We start from the raw sequence: 22,086 nt of genomic DNA on the forward strand, positions 1-22,086 counted from the left end.
GGAAAAGGTCCAACAGAAAGAACCGCAAAGTTTCGATTGAAATCGGTGGTTTATTGTTTTTCTTGGAAGCACATTGCGAACCGCGAATTTAAGGACAATATTTTGATGGAATATAAGGTAAATCAACCATAACAGCGGCCATTTGTGGATTCTAACAGCCTTCTCCTTGGTATATAAGTAAACAAACGTGTATTTTTATAGTTTCCAAGAGCCTCTGACCAACGGGGCAACCGAAAGGCTTATTTCAAATACTCTACGCTTGCGAGCAATTTTGATAAGAGCTGCCGGAAAAAAGGACCGCAGACGAAATTGGTTGAATTCAGATTGAATTTGGTCCTAATGGAGTAGCTAATCTAATACTGAACGGGACAGATGACTGATAAACAGGATGAGATTTCAGTTTTTCTTCAATCGTGGGTGGCCTTGGATGGATAAACAAGATGGGTGGAAGTCGTGGAAGTTAATGGATTACTTGGTTTTGCTGGTGGTTGTGGTCAAAATAAATTGAATGACAACCACCATGTTTACGCCATGATTTTAGAAAACAGTTCAGTTGTGTGTGCTAAGCAAATATCAAGCCGATATTATTGACGAATATCTTGTGTTAGTACAAAGGAGAATGAAGATTGTATTTCTCCTTCAAGCTTGGTTGGTCTGAAGTGAAGCGAGTTGACTTCTTCAACCCAAACTAATATTGGAATGTTATGCTCATTCTTCAACATGCTTTAAACACTTTCAGAGTTGTTAAAATTGAGATCCTTTGAATCCTGTAAGCACGACGATGAGGACGACGGTGGAGAAGAAGTAGAAGAAGACGATAACGGTGATGATGGCTACGATACTACTGTTGAGAGCGAGCCAGACGACGTTGACGACGACGCTGATCAATCGAATCAATCCATAGAAAGCGACGGCGATATCAATGTGAAAATCGAACCACCAACTGAACTGAGACGATCCACGAGAGTCACCAAGGGAATCCTGCCGAAACGTTACTCAGAGTTCACCGGCGTCACCAGTACTACCGCCGATGAACCCAGGAGCTATACCGATGCAATCCAATGTCCAGATGCAGAAGCGTAGTGTTTCGCAATGAAGGAGGAGCTACAGTCGTTACTGGACAACCAAACATGGGAGTTAGTACCACTGCCCCCTGAAACGAAGACCGTTGGGTGTAATTGGACCTTCAAGAAAAAGCTCGATGAAAATGGTAACCAGTGCGATACAAGGCCAGGTTGGTCGTACAAGGATTCACACAAATATATGGGACCGATTACGACGAGGTATTCACTCCCGTTGCTCGGCAAAATAATCTTCGAACCATCTCGACCATTGCCAGTCGGGATGACATGCTGGTGCAGCACATAGATATGAAGACTGCTTATCTGTATGCCGAGCTAGATGAAGAAATATACATGCCGCCACCCCCTGGATTTAAAACGGACGGCGACAAGGTTTGTCGGTTGAAACGCAGCATCTACGGGCACGTTCAAGAAGATGGGGTTCAATCCTGCCGAATCGGATCCTTGCCTGTACGTGAAGGAGCAACATGGTAAGCGCAATTACATCTTGATCTACGTTGATGACATGGTTGTGTGCTTCCACTCAAAAGAAGAATCCAAGACAATCACGGGAAGCAAAACGGACACTACGTGTTGAACCAGACCGGTTACATCTCCACAAGATTGTGGAGCGGTTTGGGCACGAAAACGCCAAGCCGTCCAAGATTCCACTTGACTCAGCTTACGTAAAGCAAAAGGAGGAGGAAGAACTGCCTACCAATGAATCGTACCGTAGCTTGGTAGGTAGTTTGCTGTACGTCGGCGTCAACACGCGGCCAGACATCTGCCTTGTAACTTCATTGCTGGGAAGAGAGGTTTCCAAACCAACAAACCGCGACTGGACGGAGGCGAAACGGGTGCTGAGATAGCACTTTTCAACCAAGCACTTTTCCCTACATCCGGGATCCGGAAATGAAGGCTTGGAATGTTTTGTCGACGCAGACTGGGCTGGAGACAGCGTTGCCAGTATTCCAGATTTATCTGGATTTTCCAGATTTTTAATCGTCTTGCCAGATACACAGACAAACCACGTATATTTCCAGATTTTTTAAATATGTTCCAGATTTTCCCAGATTGTTTAAACATGTTGCTTTAAAAATATCACTGCAATTGATTTACCCTTTAAAAAATCCAAACGTTGGACATTATTGAAAATAGTTCACAGTGAACCCAAGTAACAATTTTGGTTTTATGAGGGTTCTGTAGAACATGATTTAGACTTGTAGAATGCTATAAAACCGCGATAAAACCTGCAATGTAACTTGGGAAGTGTGAGGCGAATTCCTTGTGAAATCAAAGGAGAACTTCAAGCTAATTCTGAGTACTGTTCCATCCATCTTTTTGGGCTTCGTGGTCGTTCAGGCGTATTGCGAGTGCCACAAAGTGAGGGTTCGATTCGCGCTCCAGCCGGTGCAAATTTTGGCAACCTGAAAATTTTCCTACTGGTCCGCTGAGTGAGGTGTGTTGTCCGTTGTCTAGTGTTAAATATTCAGTCTGTGCAACCTCTGGTTGAAGACGGTGTCAATTGTCTTGTCAAGTCTGATGACAATTGCATGGAGATTTTGTGAATATAGGAAATACAATCCGCAAGAGAAATCATAGAAAATTTTTATGATGAAACTTAAAGACTATGCTGATCGTTAGAATAATTTCAATGGAACTCTGTCTTCTATGGAGATTCATTTTAATAAAATTTTAAGACATTTTAACGGAGTTATGCGCAATTTCCGAGAAACTTTCAAGGCCATTTTGGCAAAGTACTAGAGTACTTAGGACATAGTGAAGAGGATTTCAAAATAATCTGACCTTACCTACAAAGCAGTTTAAAGGGAATTATTTGAAGAGTGTGTCGGTCATTCTGTGTGCACCAAGAAAATTATTAAAAATATTGGACACAAAATTATGCCAATTCTTGGGAATTATTAGCAGTTTAAGGGAATTGTGGAATTGGAGAGTAATTTATAAGAGATTACAAGAAGTAATGCTATGAACTCTTAGAATGTTACTGGACAAGTTTGAATATTATCAAGATTATTTTAGGGGAATCCAGAAAATAAGTGTGGTGAAATTCTTGGACCATTCAAATGGAATTAAAAAAAAGGCGAAAATATCCTGTGAAGAGTTCCAAGTAAATGCAGACCAACAAAATTGTTCATGATCTGGGACCCAGGAAAAATAGAAATTCCGGAATTTATAATCATTTCAAGATCCTGCCGCTATCAGACTTTCATTTTAGTAATATAATACAATTATTCTTTGGCCTAAAATTATTCGTAACGGTCATGCGAATAGTGGAGTTACCCGTAGTTTAGTACCACGATGTTAGGCTTTGGTTCCCACTTCAGCCAGGTGAATTTTGCTTGAAAATAAAATTGCCTACATGTCTATAGGGAGTTGTGTGTTGCATGATGTCAAGAATTAAATTGTAAATCTGATCAACCTCAGGGTAATATTAAAATTGTTTAGAAGTAATAAAATCTTTATATTCTGGTACTGCATCAAATAGTAAGGACTACATCGACTATTAACCCCTTCATTCGAGCAGTTAAAATGAGGTTTACTACCACTTGAACTTTGAAATAAAACATTATTTTGAGATTGAGAGAGAAAAATAGAAAAGTAGCCAACATTTGTGCGTTTCATAAAAAATAGAAATTAGTTGGTCCAGTTTTGTGAAATCGCTGGTAGAAAGTCACACCAAAACTGCTTGACAAAGTGGTCAATTAGTTAAAAAATCCATCCCATCAAATTTGCTTAATTCTTTGCTTTTCATTCGTTTTAAAAAAACAATTACAGTTTAAAAAACAATTCTAAAAATATTTTCTGCAGTATGTTGCCCACATTTAATTCAATTTTTGAACTGCTGCGTAATGGATATTAAAACTTTTTTGGGCACACTGTGTCAATACTTTTCAATTTTTGGATGATTTAGCAATGCTAACAAGTTATTTGCTTTATATAATTTATTTGTAATATGTAATTCATAACTATTCTAGTACTTTAAATAAATTCCAGATGATCATGCTGACCGGTTTTTACGGGAGATTGGCACATCAATTTGATTTCAATAGCATTCCCTAGTAGCACATATGTCACAAATAGGTTGTGGAAACTCCTATACGACTTATTCGAGTCATAAACAAGTTTCTGCAACTGTTGGTATCGGACATGTGCTACTCGGGTTATGTTAAAACAGGATTTTTCGGAGCATTCCAGATTTTATATTTTAACTGGTCCAGATTTTTCTGAAAATGACCTGGCAACGCTGGCTGGAGATGAAGGAGACCGAAAATCAAACTCTGGTTTCCTGGTCAAATTTCGGTGGAGGGCTGGTAAGTTGGGGCACCCACAAGCAGTCTTGCGTTGCATTTTCTTCAACAGAAGCCGAGTTTGCGGCCTTGGCTCAGCGATGCCAGGAGCTGTTATGGATGCGGAAGCTGATAAAGGATATCAACGAGGAACCAGCATATCCAATCGTTGTGTGGGTGGACAGCCAATCCTGCATCAAAATGGTTGACACGAAGCATGCGTTTACCAGAGATCTATGTCTACAAGGGATTATCGATTTGCGGTATCTACCAACCGCTCACATGGAATCCGAACTGATGACTAAGCCATTGGACCGGGTGAAGCTGGAAAGACATCGAAATGCGCTTGGCGTTCAAGGAAATCTGGAACGCAATCGTTGACTTCGTTGAGGAGGAGTGTTGAGTGCAGATTCAAACTGCATACAACGAAGCAACCTAGAATAAGTATCCATTCAATCATAGCAAGCATTATAATCAGCTGAAATAAATTATCTTCAGTCGTTGTTGATTACTCCATTAAACCAGTTGGGTGTTCTCTTATTTGCGCTTTACAACAATTCAGTATATTTACCTTTGACAAGAGCCATCACTCTCACCGTATGCTTGGCCAAAATCGTCTCTCCGTTCTTTGCTTCTCCAGCTTGTTAACCAGCGCCCTCTCATTCACCAGATGGTTCGAGCAGCCGGAATCTATATAAACCACTGCACTCGACTGGACTCATCCCGCTACACTGTACAGAAACATCATCCTCTGATCGAATGAAACCTCAGACCATTCAAATCAAAACACCGAAATCGCTTTTTCGAATGATAGCTGCAACCGGATGACGGTTGTTTTGAAATCAGATGATTTTCCTCTCGAATACAGGATGAAACTTGTTATGAGAAGGGATAGGGCCTTCAGTTGAAATGCGTAATGCTCTCTGCAGAATGACTGTCATACTAAATGGAAATGCATATGGTATCGGTTCAGATGTAAATAATTCTATCGAACATCATTTGCTGATCTGAGCTGACAAACGAGGTGGAAGCATATGCATCGCTATCACAGCTGTTACGAACATTGGTAAAGGATGAAAACCAATGTTTGGCTAATTCGTGGTGAAGGAGTTTTTCTCCACCACGAAAATTTTTTGTAGCATAATGGAATGGCTTATAATGGCTATTCAGTATGGAATTGTAGATAATCAAATTATAAATCTAATTAAAAGCACTTGCATGTCACACTATTCTTAAATGTTTGTCCTCTGAGCGCCGTATGTTTTATAGCTAATTTTCAAACGAAAATCATCCTGTATTTGGATGACAGTCATATGGATGTTCATCATCTGACGACGAATTCAACCATAAGAAAATCATCCGAAATTCGAATGCATATTGTTAAAGGGCTCGAGCAATGCAATAATCATTCGAAGTATTGCGGATGTTTTGGTTCAGTGTACCTGCGGGCGGAACTTCCAGGCCATGTAGTTACTACCATCGAATATGTACGCACGCTCAATTTTTCTGTCTTCCTCCATCGTAGAAGCAATAAGTCACTTTCACTAAAGAAGTTCGAAATACTCTATTTTTTGCGGTGTGTAGTTCTATCGAGAGTCTCGTCACCAAGTGCGAGTTGGAACACGGTCCGGTTGGTAAATTAGCTGGGGAAAGTATTGATAATGTGTCCGCCGCGAGTTTTGGTGGTGATTCGGTGGTCGACGTTGCCGTGAATCAACGAGTTTACGGTCTGCAAAAGTGCTCGTCTTCTGGTCTCTCGCCAGTGTCGGAGATTGTGAGCAAGCTGAAGGATGCCTCGCTGGATACGCCGAAGACTAGACGGGCGGTACCTGGTGGCCGTGAACGGTTCCTGGGGAAAGCACTAGACGCGAACCTCCTCCCAGATGACCATGGCGTTGCAGGAAGTATTACAACAAAGGTAATTGCTATTGGATATTTTTGCAAACAGTGACAGATAGCAGCCATGAAGCTCAAGTGGAGGTGCCGGACAAAGGTGTTATACCAACAATCAATACGAAACTAACGATTTTAAATTGGCACACTACTTGACTAGCCTATTGGTCCCAAGCAAATCGATTACGTACCCCATTCTAGTCAAAATTCTAGCACTACACTATGTTTGTTTTGATTCGCTATGAAAGGTTGACAGATAAAATGAGGGGTTAGTAGATTTTCCTATGTTTCGAGGGGTGAATCGATTAGCTTGGGACCGAAGAGTACCAGAGCTGAGTCAAAAAGTTGAACACGTTTCTTCGGGACCTACTAGTCTTAGAGTTACCTCTATGGTTATACCCTAGACAAATGGTAAGTTTCAAATTTGCTGTTGTCGTTGCCGTAAGCACCGTCGTAGTCGCCGTAGGCAGTACCTTTAGTATATTAAAAATTAATCATCAACCGCTGAAACTATATGAATTATCGCGTATCTCTGTTGTTCATTACATACCAAGTGAAAATCGAGAACGTAATTTCATTTGAATAGCTTGTTTTTCCAGGGCTTAAACAATCGTCACGTCAGTCATAGCTTGTTATGATTGCCTGAACCATGCGTAAAGAGCAAATCGAAACATTGAACGTCGCGTGAAAGTGGAGCTTAATGAAAGCCTGTGGCGGCCAGGGTAGACGCGATTCGCAATGCGACGCGACGCGATGCGAATTTTGACAAGTCGCGCGACCGGCCTTCGCACATTTCAAAAAAAAAATGCTAGCTGGTAGAGGAGACATTCATCTACCTGTAGGTGTCATTAATTTTCATGAGTAAGTTTTTATTTGCGAGAAATCGACAGCTAAAGCCATTGTTTACAAACGCAATTACGCCCCTTTGAAATGTTGGCACTGATTTAAACCATAGAGGTAACTCTAAGACCACTGGGTCCCGAAGAAAATCATTATTATTTTTGGCTCACTCAGTACCAGAACAACGGTCCCAAGCAGTCCCAAGCTATTTCACTCACCCCTGCATGTTCTGCATGAATCCACACACCCCTGATGTTATCTGTCAAACTTTCATAGCGAATCAAAACAAACATAGTGTAGTAATAGAATTTCAACTAGAATAGGGTACGTTAATCGTTTGCTTGGAACCAATAGGCTACTAAAGTGGTGAGCCAATTTAAAATCGTTAGTTTCGTATTGATTGTTGTTTAAACCAAGCAAGAACAAGCCTGACATTTAATATGGACCAACAGGTCTGTGCCATAAAAAAGGGAAGCCTGACATGCCACGGTGAATGCGAACGAATGCGACGCGATGAGCGATTACCATGCGACCAAACACTGCATGCACAGCTCGATTTTCGCGAGAAAAGTTGTTTTTTTTTTCTTCTGCAAACAGATGTTGGGTCAGTCAGTTATTTCTCGTAATTTAAAATTTAAAAAAAAAATCAATTTTGAATTCACGATGGCGGAAACAGAACCTGCTACCACCGGAATCGATGCAGAATATTTTATCGGTGCTATTTTCTTGCGGGACGAATTGTGGGATCAACCATCCCGAAAATACCGGAACCGTGTTCTGGTGGAGAAAGGGTGGAAGGAACTCGAGAAGGAGTTTTCGATTCCCGGTAAGTTTAATATTTTATTTGTGGGAGATGACGACAACCAGTAAACGCAGCATGCCATGATAATTTTGAATTTGTTCCATGTTACCATAGTAACCTCTATATAAGCTCGGTAATAAAGAACATTCCGACAGTGAGCATTCATAAGGGCGTATACGCGATGATCGATTCTCTTCATCGATTTTCTCTTTTGTTAATAACTCGCTAGATTTAACGTTTGTCGGTGCGTTTGCTGTTGCTTTTAATAGCCAATGCAACCTGTTACAACTCTACATTGAATAAATTCTACAAAATTGTTTCGCTTAGCTGTAGCAATGCAAAGAGAAAATCGATGAAGAGAATCGATCATCGCGTATAGGCCCTTATGCATGCTCACTGTCGATTCACTCTCTTATAGTTTTGTACATCGTAGGATACACAAGTAGCCTGTACGGACTCAAGCAGGCTGCCCGCGTTTGGAATCAAACATTCGACGCTGTTTTGAAGACGATCGGGTTCGAGCAGTCCAAAAATGACTCGTGCCTCTACATTCGTCGCGATGGAAAGAAGTGGACGTACTTGGTGGTGTACGTGGACGACCTGGTTGTTGCCTGTGAAGAAGAAGAAGAGTATGAGCAGATATTTCGAGAGCTGAACCGGCATTTCGAAGTGACGTCGGTGGGTGATATCAGGCACTTTCTTGACATCGAGGTGAATCGATCAGCTGGAGGAGTGAGCCTGAATCAATCAACATACATCCGAAAACTGCTGGAACGTTTCGGAATGACTGATGCTAAACCTTCTAAGTTTCCACTTAGCCCCGGCCACACACAATCTAAGGAGGAGGATGAAGCGGATAAATTGCCAAATAATCACCAATATGCAAGCTTAATTGGCGGTTTATTGTACGTGGCCGTTAATACGCGTCCAGATATTTCGGCTGCTGTATCGATACTGGGAAGAAGGACCAGTTGTCCGACTCAAGCTGACTGGCTGGAAGCGAAGCGGGTATTGCGATACCTCAAGCAAACGTTAAACGACGAGCTGGTTTTGGGCGTGGATGGTTCATCGCAAAAAATCTTCGTCGACGCTGATTGGGCCGGTGACTCGAGTGACCGGAAATCAACGTCTGGTTTCTTGTTCCGTTTCGCTGGTTGATCTGTAAGCTGGAGTTCCAAAAAGCAAACTTGCATCACGCTCAGCAGCACCGAAGCAGAGTACGTTGCGCTAGCCGAGTGTTGTCAAGAGTTTCGTTGGGTCCGGAGAATTCTTAACGACTTCGACGTGAAGCTGTCATCGTCAGTGGTTGTGTTCGAGGATAACCAAGGGGTGATCAAACAATCAAATTCATCAACCATTGGCCGCCGTTCGAAACACATCGAGACGAAATTCCATTTCGTTCGAGAGCTGCAACAGAATGGAGAGATCGATATTCGTTACTGTCCGACTGATGCGATGGTTGCGGATATGATGACGAAGCCGTTGCAATCCGTTAAACTCAAGGGTTTCCGTGATGCTGCTGGTGTACTTCCGTCGAAGAGGAGTGTGGGAGATGACGACAACCAGTAAACACAGCATGCCATGATAATTTTGAATTTGTTCCATGTTACCATAGTAACCTCTATATAAGCTCGGTAATAAAGAACATTCACTCTCAAGCCTCCGGGCCATCGACGGATCCCCCTGCTCCGGGATTGGCCGGTACAACCGGTGAAGCTACAGACGATTCTCCGCTGTCAACGGATGAGATCGTCACACTGTTGGCCCAGGCCATCATCATCAAGCGCACCTGCGCAACAAGAACACAACAGCTCCAAGCTATCATCTCCTTCGTCGCTAATTATGGACCGTGAAGCCATAAAGATCGCCAACTGGAACGCTCGCTCCGTAGGGGCGAAAAACATTGAGCTTGCAGACTTCCTCCGCAAGCACGACATCGACGTGGGCCTTCTCACCGAGACCCACCTCAAGACCGGTGACAGCTTCTGGCTGCCCGACCACAGCATTGTCCGGCTTGATCGCAGCAGCTCCAGGGGGGGGCGGTGTCGCGGTCATCATCAAGAAAGGCATCAAGTACTGCACCCTACCCCACTACCGCACTTCCATCATCGAGGCCGTCGGCGTAGAGGTGGAAACATCGACCGGAAACGTCCGGTTCATCGCCGCCTACTGCCCCCGGCAATGTACCGTTAGCAATGGTACAGCACAGCAGTTCAAGAACGACCTTGCCATCATAACCCGCACCAATGCCCGCTTCGTAATCGGAGGGGACCTGAACGCCCGGCACGAGGCCTGGCGGAACTACCAGCAGAACCAGAACGGCCGCATGCTATTCGACCATTCCCAGCATGGTCTCTATTCCGTCTGGTTTCCGGACGAACCAACCTTCACATCACCGGCGGGCAACCCATCGACGCTGGACCTGTTCTTGGCAAACACCGGATTAGCCAAGCCGGTTGCCATCAACGACCTGAGTTCGGACCACCAACCGGTGCTGACCGAACTGGGCTACAACGTGGCCCCTGCACCGTGCCTGCGGAAGGACTACCATCGAGTCAACTGGGTCCAGTTTCGACGCGTGGTCGACCGCCACATCGACGACAACCCACCGCTCGACACAGTGGAGGACATCGACCGGGCCCTGGAGGGTCTCCATCAAGCCATATCCGTGGCTGACGAAGAGTGCGTTCGACGAGTTCCTGTGAGGGGTAAGTTTCAAGCAATTGATTCCCACACCAAACTTTTGATTCGGCTCAGAAATGTTCGTAGACGCCAGTTTCAGCGGACTGGGGATCTGCAGCGTAAATACGAAATGGTCGATCTGAATCGGCAGATCGCTTCCAGAATGGTCTCAATCCGGAACGAGAGTTTCGGGCGGCTCGTTCAGAACCTGGACGACCGTTCCAGACCATTCTGGAAGGTTGCCAAGGTGCTGAAGTCTCACCCCAAGCCCATTCCACCACTTAGAGTCAATGACGAACGGCTTATCACCAACGAAGAGAAGGCCAATGCAATTGGGGAGCACATTGCCCAGTCGCATTTGCTTGGCTCTACAATCCCAAGTCCACTCGAGAACCAGGTTGTGCAGTGCGTCCAGACGTTAGATGCCTCCCCTTGTGCCGTCCCTCCAGAAGAACGGATTACAGAGGAACAAATTTGCTCAGCGCTGAAACACAGTACGAACATGAAGGCTCCCGGGTTTGACGGAATATTCAACCTAGAGTTGAAAAATCTCAGCGCGAGGGTGCACTCGCTGCTGGCTGCCATCCTCAACAGATGCTTGGAGCTGCACTACTTTCCAAGCATCTGGAAGGTGGCAAAAATCATCCCGATCCGCAAACCTGGGAAAGACCCTTCACTACCGTCAAGCTACAGACCGATTAGCCTGCTCTCAGCGCTGAGCAAGCTGTTCGAAAAATTGATCCTCAGCCGACTAAACAAGTTTGTGGAGGAACATGACATTCTTCTTCCGGAACAGTTCGGGTTCCGTAAGGGGCACTCCACCAATCATCAGCTAGTGCGGGTGATGAATAACATCCGAAGTAACAAAGCTGTATCCAAGTCCACAGCCATGGCCTTGTTAGACGTCGAAAAGGCGTTTGACAATGTCTGGCACGACGGACTTATATACAAGTTTTGTAACTCCAACTTTCCACCATACCTTGTGAAAATCACCCGTAACTATCTCCAGCAAAGGTCGTTCAGGGTGTCGTTGAATAGTTCCCTTTCGGGACAATTTCCGATCCCAGCAGGTGTTCCGCAAGGGAGTCTGCTGGGACCACTGCTTTACAGCATCTACACGTCGGACATCCCTCCTCTAGGAGACGGTTGCGTGTTCTTTCTGTTTGCAGATGACACCGCGATAGCCGTCAAGGGTAGGATGCCTCGTGAAATTACGAACAAGCTCCAACGATGCCTTGACACCTTTACTGATTATGCCACCACGTGGAAAATCAAAATCAACGCCTCGAAAACCCAAGCGATCATGTTCCTTCACAGACAATCATTAAAACTTAAACCGTCTCCCTCCTGTACCGTAATAATGGATGGTACAAGGGTCGAGTGGTCCACTGATGTTACTTATCTCGGGATGTTGTTCGATGAGAAGCTCCTGTTCCGCTCGCACATAGAGAAAACCCTAGTTAAGTGCTCCGCCTTGGTTAGGTGTTTGTATCCGCTCATTTGCCGCAGATCCCGCCTCTCAAGGCAAAACAAACTGGCTGTTTACAAACAGATCATAGCCCCCGCGATCTTCTATGCCGCCCCGGTGTGGGAATCGTGCGCTCAGACCCACAGGAACAAAATCCAGGTTGCACAGAATAGAGTGTTGAGGATGATCCTAGATCGTCCATTCGACACAAGAATAGCAGACCTCCATCAAGAGGCAGAAATTCCCAAAGTAGATTCCAAAATTGATGATATGACAACTAAATTTATTCAAAAATGCAATCTTTCTGAACATGCTTTAATAAGCAATTTGTACATAGAGTAGGTTAGTTTTAAGCTGTCAATAGTAGTATTAAGTAGTTTCTCTTCAAATTCTAAAAACAAAACAAACCAATCCCACCAAGGTGGTCGACCGTGTACTAAGTCTAGGACTGATTCTGTAAAACAAATTTTGAATTTTGCCCATACCTAAAGATGAAGAAAGCAATTAAATCACTTAGTAAAAATTTATATGGTAATCGTCCAAGTTAAACTAAAATAAAGATCATTTAAACTGGAAAACTGGAAAAACATTCACTCTCTTATAGTTTTGTACATCGTAAGATACACAAGTGTTTTATTCCCACGATCTGTGGCCATTCCAATATTATTTTCGCTGTACTGGGGAACAAACTTCACAAATTTGGTGCATTCGCCTTATTTAAAGCAGCACGTATTTTTATGACTGATTCGAGTCTTTTTGTAAATCTCAATTGATATTGTATTTGCTGAAAAATGAATTGAAAAAAAGTGGAAGAACCTTCGAGATACCTACGCTAGGGAACTGCGCAAGCTGCCGGTACCTAAATCCGGTGATGCAGGAGATAAAAGCTGCCACAGCACTTGGTCATATTTTACCTGCATGCAGTTCTTGAGGCTGCAGATGAAACCCTGAAGATCAACCGGAAACCTTAAGATTCTACCCACACCAACAGCCAATGATCAGGACGATGAAATCGATTATGGCGAAGTGGAGGAAACAGAAGAATGGTTTGAAGTAGCCGTCCTGGATCTTCGGGCTCACCCTTGCAACCTTCGGCCAAAAAATCGAAAAAAAAAACTTCGGAGAGAAGCCAGCACGCTGCGCAGCTGCTGGAAATCGAAGGGAGGAAGCTTGAACTGCTTGAGAAAAAGGCTGAGAACAATCGCGATGAAGATGTTGTTTTCTTAGAAAGTTTGCTACCGCACGTGAGAAAACTGGAGGGTGCCCACAAGCTGGAACTTAGGATTATAATTCAACAAGCTGTGCTTGATTATGTGTATAGAAAGGGCCAATGCTCGCACACTGAAAGTGAGGGTGATATTTTTTTGTTATAAAAGTTTTTCAGCTTCTTTTTGAGTGTAATCAGATGTTTAAGAATATATTATAAACGAGAATGGATAATGTTATGGTTTTTAACTTTTAATCCATGACACAAATATAAACAAAACCTCCAATATTCATAAAGTACTTCTACGAATCCCTCATAAATTCTACATGCTTCTCAAAAGCTTTACGAACTTTTCAAAAGGTTCAACAATTCTCCAAAGCTAAAAGTCTTTTTTTTTCGTCATCATTAGGTATGCGTTTTGCAACATTTCTCGGAAGTTCTGGGAAGATCTTCCTGGAAAATCTGCGAAGTTCATTCAAGAACTGGAAATTCTGGAAAGTTCTTTCTGGAATTTTTGGGAAGTTCTTTCAGGAAATCAACTTCCTACAATTTCATGAAAGAACATACTAGAACTTCCCAAAACTTCCTGGCAATTCTTCCTCGAACATCCCAGAACTTCCTAGAAGAATTTCCAGGAAGTTCTAGGTAGTTCCCAGAATTTCCCAGATCTTTCTGGAAGAACTTGCAGGAACTTCATAGAACCTGGAAAAACTTACTACCCGTTAAACTTCCTAGGAAGTTCTTCTAGAATGTTCTGAATGTTCTATGAAGTTCCTGCAAGTTCTTCCAGAAAGATCTGGGAAATTCTTCCAGGAAGTTTGGTGTATGGACAATGGACCTTTACCTTTTTGTTATTTTCAAGGAAATCTTCTCCCTCTGCCTGAATACTCAGATATCCTTCCTTATCAATAATTACATCATGCAAAACGTGATTTCTGCAAATTCTGGATCCGTTTCGATGGGTTTCCAAAGCAACCTCCATTTTGCATTAATCGCTCCAAATGCACACTCGACGGACTTACTAGCCCTAGATAGTCTCGAATTGAAATATTTTTCATCTGCTGTCCCATCTCTTTGTGAATATGACCTTGAAACATGTTGTAGAAGCGGATAAGCCTCATCGGCAAGAAAAACATACGCCTTGAAGCACAATCGAAAAATAATGTTTGTAGTTGTAGAACATCGTCCCCGAGTTAGAGGGACATCGAAATCGAATGTGTTTTCCATCGATACTCCCAATACAATTGGGAAAGGTCCACATTTCCCAATAGTCCTGCGCAATCTGTTTAAAACACTGCTCGGTCGTTGGTGGTATGTGTATCGGTTGGAGTGTTTCCCATAGTGCAAGGCAAGTTTCTTTCACAATTTCCGCAGCCGTCGATCGACCGATGCGAAATGAATACGACAAGGCATAAAACGATACACCTGTAGCAAAGAACCTACAAGTATAATCAAGATGCAAAAGATTGGAAGGATACCAATATTTTCTTGTTTACCTGAGTGTGATAATCAATTTTTCTCTAGGAAGTATCGGTTGCCGCACAAAGTTTGTCCACTGCTTAGTAAGACGTTCTTCAATGAGTTCCAGTACCTAGTGGAACGTTTCAATCTTCATCCGGGTATAGTTCGGAAATTTATCCGGCTGTTTCATCAAGTCTGGATATAAATGATGATATTCTCCGTATATTTGCCGTTTCCGGTTGATTGGGTTTGGGGTACACTCTCGATCATCTTCAAAAAAATATCGCAATATTCTTCATCAGAATCCTGATTGAAATCCATTTTTGTACAATTTCAATTAACTTGTAAACTGAAGTGCGTTGGCAATGACATTGACATATGAAGACATCCAATGAGCGGTAAACAGGTGAAGCCATGTGAATTCGCCGTCTCGCTCATTCTTTCACTCTATTAATCGTTGACGGAATGTGACGTCAAGCTCCATCACCCATGTGAACAGTGGGAGAAGGGAAGCAACGACAAATTCTCTGGGCCACTCCTGTTTGCATCTCATTGCACGACATCGCCTAGTTTGAGAGTTAGAAAGCTTCCAGAATATTTCCAGCAATTTTTCCCTATAATAACCATGATTAGTTGAGGAACATTCAAGCGTTGCGCGCTAGAATTTCCCTAAATTAATGCAGGCATTAACCGAAAAATAAATTTTCCCGGTAACCAATTTCCAATTAAACCATCATCAACTATCGATCCGGTTTCCGTGCGATTGTAAAACCAACAAAAAGCAAGACTTTTACCATAGCCCTTCCAACCAACCCATTTGCATATATTTCGGTAAAGGATCCGGAAACCCATTTTCCGGAAAATCCTGGAAAAGACAAGTTTGACCAGTCCTTCGCTTCCTTCCCTTCCTTCGCCACACATTCAATAAGATAAATAACACGTTTCACTGAATAACAGTAGAAATTATAATGATTTCTTACCTTTTCTCTCCGAACCTTTGAATTGATTCTCTACCGCTAATGGTTTTTCTGATTCTGCCTGGTTCTCTGCTGCTGAGTTTCTTCCCCGATGCGTAGCACTGCTGAAGGTTAGGAAATTTCGCAATTAATCATCCATTTTAAAGAGTGCTGCTTCAATCTGTTGCAATTTTTCCCGGTGATTCTTCTCAACGGTAAATGTGAAGGGACGCTTGAATCGAAAAGATTACACACACACACCCACCCATACAGGCAGATACATAATAAGCACGATGACATTACTGCGTCGAGAAGGAAACCCAAGCAGGCGGTGGATACCGATCTTGATGGGTTTCATATTTTCTGCAGGGTAGCGCGAAATTTATGCTTTGATCTCTATGCACGCTACTGTTCCATAAAGGATGATGACACAAATTTTATTCGTGGCGTTGCTTATAGGGGTGGAAAACGAATGCGAACAGTAGGGATGCTCAGCAAAAATTATTTTGGCAGAACAGAATTTTGACGTTTGGATTTGGTCATTACTCGCGTAACAATTGAAAACGGCTTTTGTAAACAAAAGTTATAAGGGACCTTTACACGCGAACCAACTACAACATCGGGTAGGAGAAATGCTCCCCTTTCCGATAGTGGTATGTTACGTCTGATTAGACGTTCGAAACGACTGAGACCTACTGAGACGAGCTAAGCCAGATGTCAAAATTTTAATAGGAGCATCCCCCCTTCAAGTTTTAGCGTGTCCAGATTTACGGCACTTAACTACTCGTACAAACAAAAAACAACGTGCAGCCAGGTGTCACATCCTTGCGCACCAGGGTCCAGCTCTAATCCGTCGCAATTTAATTATCATAATCATTCCCGCTTCTTCTTGGCGCGTGCACACGCTCTTTACATCAACGTTTCTTCGTCACCAGGGTTGCTTCCACTCACTTCGCTACACAGTTCACTCTGAGTGAGTGCTCACGAATCATAAAATCGCTGATATGGCTCACTGAAAGCGAAATTGACTGGTTTAATGTGTCAAACACATGCTTCATAAGGGGCTGTTCATAAACTGCGTAGGCCATGTTTGATAGATTAGCGTAGACAATCGTACATACATTTTTTTTAGAAATTTGCATGGACCGTAGACATTTGCCAAATCCACCCTCCTCCCGCCCCCTAAAGTGTATACGTGGTTTATGAACAGCCTCTAACCTCTTCTTGTAACTAACAAGTACAAGATATCATTACAATATCCAATGATTTAATAATTTCGAAAAAAAAACATTATTTATAGCGAAGTGAAAGCAACCCTGTAGCAATCACTAATGTGCCGCGTGCATACTCTTCATTGTCACAAAAAAAAACTTTCCCATCCCGTCTCTTCGTCGACACATCCGCATCTAGTAGTAAGCAGAGCACATCAATTTGCATAAATTCAGGTATCGAACCTCGCAGTCGCGTTATTTTTTTTTTTTACGGACTTCGCTTCTGTCTTTGTTTTTCTCCAAGCTGACAAAGCACAACCAGACATCCCCAGAAATCAAGGACGAGCCTCCCAAACTGGGGAAAACGAAACATGCTGCCATTGCCAGCATCCCTGTCCGCACACCCGTAATCGAGTCTCATCGGCACCTGTTGCTTTTATCACAGAAACCGCACTCACTCACGAGAAGGGGTTGCAAATTTGAATACCCTACCAACTAACTAAGTGGGCCTTGCTTACACTTTGCGTGGCCTACCTGATGGATCACAGCGCAACTAATCGTTCTAATAAATTCGGCACCAAGCAGTCTGGCTTGGCTCTTTTTTTTTCTCTCCGGGGAAAGCACCACGTACCTATTTAGCTCCTAGCTGTTTCGCCGCGGCTATTAGGATGCCAAATGCCAAACACACTTTTACGACCGTACCGAATCGCTGCCCGACTGCTACTGAACTGATAAGACGCTCCCGTTAACGTTCATATGATGGTCGTAAATTCGGTCCAACACGGCAGCACGCTTCAACTCAGTTCGGGTCCGCTTGCTTCCCGTCTCGTTCGCACACTCTGTTGCCATTGCTGCACGGGGGAGGGGGTGGTGAAAATCGCTTTACTTTCTTCGGGGTGGGTGGTTGATTGGCAAGCTTTTGGGTGGATAAATCTGAAGCTTGCAGGGACGATCAGATCGACTGAAAATTTCGTCAAAAGCGGATTTACTCAAAAGTGAGTTGAAATTTCCGGGCAAATGTCGTGGAAACCAGGAAAAACTTCTCGAATGTCGGGAAAATCGGGTACACTAATAAACTGATTGAAACCTCTATCGATTTTCCTCATATACGAAAAGTTTTTCCTAGAAAAGCCTGGAAAACTCGACCCACTTTTGACGAAATTGAGTCGACTCGTGCAGTGGTGAATTACGCCGAGGTTGTGGTGAGCTTTAGTAACGAAGCTTTCATGCGACACGCGAAATTCAGGAGTAGGGATGTCGGACTACTTTTTGATTAATCGAACTAATCGATCATCAATGAAAATATATCCTGATTTATCTCATACCAATCCTATAAAGTCTGTTCCATTTAGAATTTGGCCGCATAAAATAGGTTCTTTCTCCAAGGGGAAATGAAGTACAAAAACGCTAAAGGTATCATTTTGTACGATTTTTATTTAGTTTTAAGGGAAGAATACAACAAAAATTATTCGTCAGCTTTTCGGATGAATTTTCCAATTTTTCGCGGAATACTTCTCATCATATCTTGCACAGTAGTACCAACAATCAATACGAAACTAACGATTTTAAATTGGCTCACTACTTGACTATAGCCTATTGGTCCCAAGCAAATCGATTAACGTACTCCATTCTAGTATAAATTCCAGTACTACACTATGTTTGTTTTGATTTTTTTTTTTTTTTTTGCTTTATTAGAGAGATTTTTAGCCTTGGGCTGGTTCATCTCTATTTGTTTTGATTCGCTATGAAAGTTTGACAGATAAAATGAGGGGTTAGTGGATTTTCTTATGTTTCGAGGGGTGAATCGATTAGCTTGGGACCGAAGAGATTACTAGAGCTGAGCCATAAAGTTGAGCAAGTTCTTTAGGGACCTTCTAGTCTTAGAGTTACCTCTATGGTGGTACTGTTCTCCAAATCAGATGGTGTTTTGATTGTTTTGCCACATTTCTTCAATTTGCGCTTGATAATTGCCCAAAATTTTTCAATGGGGCGAAAATCTGGACAATTTGGTGGACTGATACTGCTTATACCATTCTATGACATCGCGACTGTAATGGCAGCTGGCTAAGTCAGGCCAGAACTTTACGGAACCTTCGTGTGATTGAATGAATGGCAAAATTATGATCTGGAGACACTCCTCCTTGTAAAGTTGTCCATTCATAGTCGCTCCAGTGATGAAAACCTTTGTTTTCTTTCCACAACTGCAGATTCCTTGCCAAATCATCAACTTGCGAGCGAATTTATCTGCAAAGACAAATTTGAATTTATCCGGAGGGGGCTACGTAAAATTTTTGGCCATGGAATTGCCCAAAGACCATTTTTAAGTAAGTTTTATCGTCCATCAAAATAAATCCGTTATGCTTGGTCAGAACTTGCTCGTACAGCTTTCTTGCACGGTTTTTGCCAACCAGGTTTTGTTTCAGCGTCCTGTTGGGATGTTTTCTGGCATGGTACGACTGGAAACCTTCTCGCATACAGATTTGTCGAACTTTACTGTGTGCCGCACTGAACCTTTTCGCCAAATCACAACCGGAGATCCCAGGATTCTTGTGGACTGCCCTTCCCAAGTAGCATTGCTAGTTTTATAGAGGTTTTATAGCATTCTACAAGTCTGAATCGTGGTCTACAGAACCCTTATAAAACCAAAATTGTTACTTGCGTTATGACCTTCGCTCGTAGTTTTCGGTCATATGTTCCACTTCTACGTTTGTTTTGTTTAGCACGATCCAACGTTAGTGTTTCCCGGTAAGCACGGTATTTACAGTCGATTTTGGAAATTTGAGAGCCTTTGCAATCATTCCTCCTGACCACGTTGGATTTTGCACGAGAGTTTGCAGAATTTTGACGTTGGATAACGTCTTTCGGCAACATACGGGGGTACAAAATTGAAAACAGTCATTTTGGATGCGTTACGAAAAATTAAAAGATTTTGAACGATAATAACTCAACCGTCTCTCGATAGATTTATGAGATAATGGCATCAATCGATTGGAAATATTTCTAGCAATTTGCTGAATGTTTCAAAACTATTGATTTCATTCTGTAAACTATTGAAAAATGGTAAAAAGTAAACCATTGTCTAAAGATGGTGAAAATCGATTGATTTTTTTATATTCTTATACTTTCTCCAACCGAGACATCAGATGCGAGTATCTGACACCTCTGATATTTTCTGTTCTACTATATAAGCGTCCAACAAGGTCGCCCGTTCCATCATTGTCTATCCGATCGTCGACCCAACAGCAAAGCAGCAGTACCAGAGCAGCGGAAGCAGAGCAGCGGCAGCAGAGCCTGGGGGCGAAAGGGCAACTACGCCGAGTGCGTTGGTGCCAGTGCTCCGGTATACTGAGCCGCCTTCATGGAATGCCCAGCTGCTGCAGTTCTCAGTCGGTCGTATTCACCGTCTGCTCCGCAAGGGCCACAACATTATCAAGAAAGAGTTTAACGATTAATTTTCTAATGCCTTTACGACACTTGAATATCGAAAGTTGAATCTTCGCAGAGCCATATTTTATCTCGAAAAATAATTTTAAAATTCTTAACAATGGATGATGCTACGAGAATCTTGAAAACATAATAAAATTTACTTAGAAAGTAGCATAAAATATATGTTTTTTTCTAGTGGATTGGGCAAAGACCTTTTCACTTTGATGCTACATGAAAATAAAGTGAAATTTATTTCCAAATCATATACCGGACCCGCTGTGTTAGTTTTCAAAATCTCGAAAACAAACCCCCGTACACGTTCTACTTCGTTACTTAATCTGGACTAGAACGGAACGAGCGAATTAAAATTTTAAAAGTTCACTACAACTCTCTTGAATTATTGTGGTGGCCCTGAAAAGGGCCGGTTTTTGTTAAGATTTCGACGGGGTAATTAAGCGCGTTCTCCACGAATACGATGAGCCAGCTGGATGTGCTTCGGCATGATAGTGACACGCTTGGCGTGGATGGCACACAGATTGGTATCCTCGAACAGACCGACCAGATAGGCCTTGCTAGCTTCCTGCAGAGCCATAACAGCTGAGCTGTGGAAGCGCAGATCGGTCTTGAAGTCCTGGGCAATTTCACGGACCAGACGTTGGAAAGGCAACTTTCGGATCAGCAGTTCCGTGGATTTCTGATAGCGACGGATCTCACGCAAGGCGACGGTGCCTAGCCGGTAGCGATGGGGCTTCTTTACACCTCCGGTGGCTGGAGCGCTCTTGCGAGCGGCCTTCGTTGCCAACTGCTTGCGAGGAGCCTTCCCTCCAGTAGACTTGCGAGCGGTCTGCTTAGTGCTAGTCATTTTCGTTGGTTGTGATGTGTATTCAATGAGAGCACACTGTGGAATAAAAAAAAAATCGATTCCATTCTCTTTTATAACATGCGTTTGCTGTGTTCAACCAATCAGAAACGATGAAAGAACAAGAACACAACAACTAACAAAAAGAATTTAACCCTCGAGTAGGTATAAAAGAGCCAAAATTTGGAGTTTTTGATCACAATTCATTCTCTGCTTGAACGTCAAGCAGTACAGTTCGGTCTTTGCTCGTTCTGTCGAGTTGTTCTAAAGTTTCTAGTTTGTTCCAAACATTCGCAGTTTAATCGCGTCGTCAGTAGTGTCGGTCGCTTCGTGTGATGGGAAGACAGCGCTCCCGGAGCAGGCTCCGAGAGAAAACGGAGAAGAAAAACAGCGGTGAGGGTAGCTTGAGTGTACCTATTTCGAATAGGTACGCTACTCTTCCCACCGATGTAGGGAATACCACCTCAGCCACGGTGAAGCGGTCTAAGAAGAGGAAGAAAAATCAAGGCCAGTCCGATGGTGCGAGTGGACGGGACGATGCCACCGCGACGAACGTCAGCGTCATTGGTGATTTTGGCGACGCCGTCGACAACGAAACTGCTGCCAGCCCGAGTGCAGCAAAAATGAAGCTTCCTCCACTGGTGGTGAAGCAAGTCCCACTCAACACGCTGATTGGCGATCTTTCATCGCTGGGCGTTGCAGCTGAGTTTAAGCTCGGCAGGATCGGCACCAAGGTGATGCTCCGAACCAAAGCGGAGTACGAAGTGGCCGTGAAATATCTGAAGGATACCAAGGCGGAATTCTTCACGCACGACATCCCCGGTGAGAAGCCCTTCAAGGTAGTCATCAGGGGTCTACCAAACTTCGACCCCAAGATGGTCGAAGCCGAAATCAACCGGTACAAGCTAGCCC

At 43.2% G+C, this 22,086-nt stretch overlaps 2 protein-coding genes across 2 annotated transcripts in view; both read right to left on the reverse strand.

Annotated features, from left to right (window-relative positions):
* The window catches only part of LOC135713557 (ras-related protein Rab-27A-like), a 90,634-nt gene extending 74,906 nt beyond the window's left edge, over positions 1–15,728 (reverse strand). Inside the window, exon 1 of the mRNA XM_065236680.1 lies at positions 15,703–15,728. The gene's annotated coding sequence lies outside the window, so the exon portion shown is untranslated. The remainder of the gene's footprint in view (positions 1–15,702) is intronic.
* A 5,038-nt stretch (positions 15,729–20,766) lies between these two features.
* On the reverse strand, positions 20,767–21,177 carry LOC135713559 (histone H3-like). Its single transcript, XM_065236683.1, has one exon. It carries the CDS (start codon positions 21,175–21,177, stop codon positions 20,767–20,769), a length of 411 nt encoding a protein of 136 aa, XP_065092755.1.
* Positions 21,178–22,086: the final 909 nt, after the last annotated feature.

The sequence above is a fragment of the Ochlerotatus camptorhynchus genome, unplaced genomic scaffold (assembly GCF_037179485.1).
Source record: "Ochlerotatus camptorhynchus isolate MF236.1 unplaced genomic scaffold, CSIRO-AGI_Acam_v1.1 ptg000568l, whole genome shotgun sequence".
In the NCBI taxonomy this organism is placed as follows: domain Eukaryota; kingdom Metazoa; phylum Arthropoda; class Insecta; order Diptera; family Culicidae; genus Ochlerotatus; species Ochlerotatus camptorhynchus.